Source organism: Ciconia boyciana, chromosome 1 (genome assembly GCF_034638445.1).
Source record: "Ciconia boyciana chromosome 1, ASM3463844v1, whole genome shotgun sequence".
Lineage (NCBI taxonomy): Eukaryota > Metazoa > Chordata > Aves > Ciconiiformes > Ciconiidae > Ciconia > Ciconia boyciana.
The window spans coordinates 89917262-89923355 of NC_132934.1; the positions used below are offsets into that span (position 1 = coordinate 89917262).

The window sequence follows — 6094 nt, forward strand, 5'->3', positions numbered from 1 at the left end:
AATAATTACATTATTACATTCTTTCTTTCAATAATTACATTATTGTGTAAGCAGCCAGCATTACGGCATACTTCTTCTCCATGACTACAGTTTAGACACTCCACTGTAGTCTTTCAAACCATTAGAAGTATTTTGAACAAAGAGAATACAAATGCTGTAATTGGAATTCAGCTCTGAAAGCTTGGGCTAACATTCTTCTGCCTATAAGAACTGTGTAATGATCCAGATTATACATAGTCACTACTTGAATTTTATGCAGAAAGCACCCAAACTCAAAACCCTTCAATACTGCTATGGCTTCTTCTCTAAAACTGTAGTGAATTAATGCCCTTAGTTCTTGAACACTTCGCATAGCACTCAAGATTTTCTTTGAAAATTTTCCTTCTGAATAATAATCAGATGCAATGTTTTATCTTTTACAAGATCTAGTGGAATTTAAATTTGAGATAATATGATTGATTTTTCAGAACAAGATTTCAATTTAAAATTAATTAGTAGACAGTTACTCTCTGCATTGAGAGTATTATTAAATTACACTAAAACAAGAAAGCTATACACATAATTTTCAATTATGAAATATTTCTTCACTAAATAAAGCATAAGTGAAAGTTGCCAAGCCTTACAAATGAAATTAAATATTTTTCAGAGATACAACAGCCAGCCAAGAATACGCCTGATTTTAAAAAAAGGTAACCCTCAACAGCATCACAAGAAGTGTACTTAAAAGTACATGTAATTTACAAATATTGTGATCATATATGCAAACGAGGCACTTCTTTCCTCAGTGGTTAATTGCATATATGGACACCTCATCTGCATGAACAGTTGTGATAAATTAAGATATGCAAAACACTATTAGCATGTTTGCAAATCAGATGCTGTTGTTAGGGAACAACAGTGATGTGCATCCACCGTTCTGATCTGATTTTATGAGTGGGGTCATTTTAATCACGCTTTGCTGCAGGTGTTTTTACATGTACTTAAAATGTACATTTTTTTAAATGTACATATTTAAAATGTAGAGAATTTTTAGAATATGAATCCAGATTTGGTTCATTTAATTATTAGTAGTTTTACAGTGTAACCAGTAGGCTTGCCACATGTGCATTATAAAAGCAAGGGAGAAATGAGAATGAGCAAATGGCAGGAGAGAATTTCTAACTGACATAATATGTTCCAATCCAAATACCTGATCTGTAGGAAGACAGAAGAAGCTATGCTTGTTTTCTGTAGGGTTGGAGCAGAAGCACAGATGTTAGGGAGAGAGAGTACTGACAGACTGAGTTCCAGAGCAGTACTGGTCATGCCTACAACAGTCTGAATGTCTGATCCATTCTGCCCTTGAAGTTGTCTTACAGAAAATATGAAATTATCTCAGGAAATTGGGAGAAAGCTTACACATGTCTTCCCAGTTGCATTTCTGAGCAGTTCAAATCTAAGAGGAACTGACATGCTGCTGGATGCAGCTCCATACCTGGTGAACCTGTGCCAGCTCCACCTCTAGCCTTGCTGATCTTTTAATAAATCCAGTCTTAGTGGTAGTGTACTTAGGTTTTGGTGCTTTAATCTTGAGCTGGGTGACAGAATCTGGGAGAGATGCTTCCAGTTCACACAGTCCTAAGAAATACAAACAGCAATTAAGTAATGGAGTGGTGGGGAGAGAAATTTGACTTTTGTTAATATTTTAAGTAAATATGTCATACAAACTAAATCTTCCAAAATGCCTTACCTGCAAAGGTGTTAAGATAGAAGTTTTTTACCACATAGCGTTCAGAATGGTTGTCTGGGAAATAACCAATTCTTGACAAAGGAGCGTATGTTTGTGATGCAAAGTCAGTATACTCTTTGATGATATCTCGTCTCTCCAGCTTCCCAAACACGTTCTTCCTCTTAGCTATCAGTTTCCTAAGCACTGAAAAAGAAATACAGATGTGAGAAGGTTCTTTATACAAATAGTTCTAAAAAAGCCGTATCTTTGGAAGTTCAGAAGAGCTTTTGCTGGTTAATATAAAAACATGACCTGTTTGACCAGAAAAAATGCTGCCCATGCATACCTATATTGTTGATGCAACCTGTTTCATCTTGAATAAAGACTGCAACCTTGTGAAAATAGAAGTGGCTTGTCTGAAAACTAAGTCTCATACTGCTCTCTCCCTGTCTTTCAAACTTACTCAGTGCACAGTCATGCTGAATCTTTTTTATTTTCTCTTCTTTAGCCTTCTGATGATTTTGCCAGTGGTCATGCAAGCGCTTGGCATCCAGCTCATTCTGGTTCTTCTCTCGCCTCCACAGCAGCTTCTTTAAGACTTCCAGTCGAACCTCCTGCAACCTGCAAGGAAAGAAAAGGCCAGGTATGACCTACTGTACTCTGCAGTGTTCTGTGCAATGCTGTCATCATCAAATCCTACATACCAACCAACTACTTTACACATAGTTCATATTGCATATCTCATATTTAATCTTTCATTTTAAAAAGTGAGTTTAGCAGTGGTGAAAAGTATTGTGGCAGCAGTCTCTTACATTAAATTTAACAAAAATATCCCTTCCCAAAATCAGGGAATTTTCACAGAAATAAAAGGCTTGTACCCTTCAGCCAATCCCCTAAGCCTTTGTGTTCCTTCTCTATTCAGCCAATAATTAAAAGAAATAAAGAGTATAATTGGACTCCTACTTTTCTATTTCCTGTTCTCTAAAGGCCCACTCCTTCCTCTCCATATCATCCATCATTTTCCTCCTCTTCGCAATTTGTGAGGCATTGTTCATGGCTGGAAGAGTTGCTTCCCATGCACGTTTCTCCCGGGCACGTTCAATCATCTCCACCTCAGCTAGTCCTGCTGGTAGCCCCCGACCTTACAGAGATTAGAAGCAGTAGCTCTTTAGGAGAATGGTGAATCCAGCAAATAACCAGCACCAAAAACTATTAGAGGGCTGGATGGGCACAAGCCCATGTGTTAAACACAAGCAGAACTGTCAATAGCCAGAAGTAAATACTTCTAAGGCCAGTAAAATTATATAGTATGAGGAATGGTAGGACCTGCAGTAGTTGCTATAGCTTAGTTGACATTAACACTAGCATTTAATTCCTCTACTGCAGGCTGCAAAGGAGGAAAAACTTTCCCAAGAAGACACTTTCTGAGAATGAGCACCTTCTTTGGTATGTCCAGTGTCCATCACTATTGCAGGTGTGACACTGGGAGATTAAGATCATAGGTGTATTCTGGGGCAGCAGTGTTTGTACTGTTTTTTTACTGATGTGTAACTCAGAACAGCTGAAGAACAGTAGGTAAATGAAAAAACTGCTACTACTTTGTATTTGTAAAACATATGACCTTCTTATATTGAATGATCTCAAAACTCTTTATGCAATGCCCCAAAATAGTGCTATTAAGTAGGTAAGTATCATAGCTATTTTAGAAATAGACAAAATAATGTGCCCCAAAGGAAGACAACAAAGGGCTGCCAAAGCTGGCAATAGACTTGAAACCTGACATTGAAAAAAAGAACCTCCTGCTAAAGAGGGGACATAATAATTATAATTTATCTCGACTTCACAACTCACCCCAAGTGAGTGTAGCAAGTGTGAGAAGTTCAGGGACTGAGCCACTGGGAACTACATATTCAGGGGAACAAGGATCCGTCTGGGCTTCACCATCCCTGTAATCTGTCTGTGTGCCCAAAGTTCGTAACTTGGGACCAAAGACCTTGCTGTCTCTTGTAGCTGAATGGACATAGGGCTTTGTCCTAAAAAGAGATGCAAGATGCAAGAACATTTGTCACATTCATTAAAAAAAAAACCAAAACAGAAACACAACACTAAGTCAAAGGTAGGATATCCAAATGTGTTTTGTTTTATCTTAACATTGCTCCCATTGACGTTAACTCTATTATTTCTAGTAAAAGCACACTGAGGCTACACTGAGTCCTCTGAAACCTCCCTCCTTAGGTAAGCAATCCAGAAATCTTCTGCTTTCAGCTCTCACAAGTTATTACATGCAAATCTTCCCTATGTATCCATTCTAAAGCATTGCTTTTAATGGGCACAAAAAGTAACTAACGGCTGAGTGTAAAAGGAAGTAGGACTGCTTCAATTTAGCTTACGTGTTTGTCTTTCCAACATTTCCAGAACAAAAATTCAATTCTGATGTAAGCATGTGCGACTTCCATTGACTCTACTAGGAACTGAATCTTCTTATGTCCCCTCAAAATTTGATCCCCACTGAAAACCACACTAGATTAGATTACTTCATGGATGGTCTACACCACTGAACAGTATTGCAACTGTCACAGAGATTGTAATAAAATATCAGAAGATTTTCCAACAATATTGCTGTATTGGAGAATCTTCTTTGCATCAGTATCTCTTCTAGGATTCAGAGACACTTGGCTTTGTGTTTCAGGCCTCATAATCATAACACACTTGAGGCACATGTCCTTTACCCACAAAGCACTACTTATATACTGCAAGCAAATTCTGAAACAGTCAGTCACCTCTTTCCTCAGGAATTCTCAATGGTGAACAAACCCTTACCTCTTAAGTTTTTCCTGTTGGCTCATTATGAAAAATATTGGTTACTAGCTAAATAGTTACCCAATTTTTTTCTGGTGAGATGTGACCCATTACAACAGTAATGATCCAGAACTCAGTACTTACTTTGCCATTGTGTAACCAACATTTAGTGGAAGCAGCTTATTAGAAGGGATGAGAGGTCTGAAAAGAGAGAATGCAAATGTAAGAAAGACAACAACCATGAGTGTAAAAAGATCATTATGGTTTAGAAAAACTGCAGTCCGCTAATTTCAGTGGAGTTACACTGATTTTCCACAATTCAGGTTCTGTAGCTGCATGTTTAAGAATTGTGCCTGAATATTAAATAATTCTTTCATAGCTAAGGAGCAACATAGAAAGTTTCACCAGTAGGAGTGCATGTTATTCTTCTGTCAAAGCAGAAAGTGGAATTGCAAAACAAGACAATAATTAAAAGAAGTTAGTTTTGAGTGTGCTCACAACATTTTGTGTATGTTTCACTAATTACTTTACTTTTTTAACTTCGAGATTTTGGGAGAGTTTTTTTAATAACTTGAAATCCTGAAATGAATTCCTACCATCAGCTGGTAAGGTAAGCTCTTTTGCACTTACCTAATTTGATTGCTTCCTTTTTTGCAGTATTTTATGAAGTATCTTGAAAGTGATATGGACTCAATGACATATTAATAATTCATTCTTAGGCATTCTTATAGTTTGCATATTGGAATTCACTATCAATTTCCCTTAGCCTTTGAGAGACTTGAAATCTTAATTTCAAATTGCAGAAGATAATATCATCTTTCCCCTTTTTTTGTTGTTGTTGTTAAAGGAGCCATAAAGAACTTCAATTTATTAAACCTGGCTATTTTCTTATATTTAAAGTGGATATATTGGCCAATAGCTGCTGACTATAATAGTGAATGTAATTCAAAGTATATGTGACTAAGTTGAGAATGTTTGTACACTAGCTGTTGCTTCAGATCTTGAGCCCATTGCTGACCTGCAGTGTCATTCTGGAAGGAGCAGAGTAGTCCTGCAGTAGAGAACATCATTGATGAAAAGTTAATCAGGGATTCCCTTTGCTCCCTTTCTGCTCTTGGCAGAAACTGGGAGTTAAAAGTTTCCTCCTTAAGAAGGCACCTTTCCAGAAATCTGGAGAACCATAATGGCTTTGTGAGCATCTTCTTCCTGCGTGTAGGAGGATCTACAGCCCAAAGCTTTCTACAAATAATTATTAAGTACAGAATGCCTGAGGGTACATTTGCTTATATGGTAACTCATTACCTGAAAATTCTGGCATAGTGTGAATTTTAAAAGACTTTGTGATTTAAGATTTGGTTACTAATTGGATTTTCTATAGCAGTGATCGAAGAACCAACAGAAAAGACAAAGAAAAAAAAAAGGCTCTGGCATATATTTAGGTGCTCTTTAAGCTGCATAAAAGCAAGCTTCTGAACTCTATTTCAAATCAGTTCTTTCCTTACCGTGCAAAATATTTGTAGCGATTCCTTCCACTAACTTCAGGATCTTCATACACAATTTGAGGTATTTGAAGAGAAGGTTGAGCTC

General features: G+C 37.1%; 1 protein-coding gene across 11 annotated transcripts in view; it reads right to left on the reverse strand.

The window, feature by feature from the left end:
- CFAP91 (cilia and flagella associated protein 91) overlaps positions 1 to 6094 on the reverse strand; it is a 42550-nt gene that overhangs the window by 30354 nt on the left and 6102 nt on the right. For 10 of the 11 annotated variants that reach the window (XM_072881498.1, XM_072881514.1, XM_072881489.1 and 7 more), the window contains 7 exons: positions 6010 to 6093; positions 4652 to 4708; positions 3560 to 3741; positions 2672 to 2849; positions 2172 to 2329; positions 1730 to 1912; positions 1475 to 1617 (listed from right to left, as the gene is read on the reverse strand). In XM_072881498.1, the coding sequence (XP_072737599.1) occupies positions 1475 to 1617; positions 1730 to 1912; positions 2172 to 2329; positions 2672 to 2849; positions 3560 to 3741; positions 4652 to 4708; positions 6010 to 6093 (985 nt within the window). The remainder of the gene's footprint in view (positions 1 to 1474; positions 1618 to 1729; positions 1913 to 2171; positions 2330 to 2671; positions 2850 to 3559; positions 3742 to 4651; positions 4709 to 6009; position 6094) is intronic. The other variant, XM_072881559.1, reaches the window with a different exon arrangement.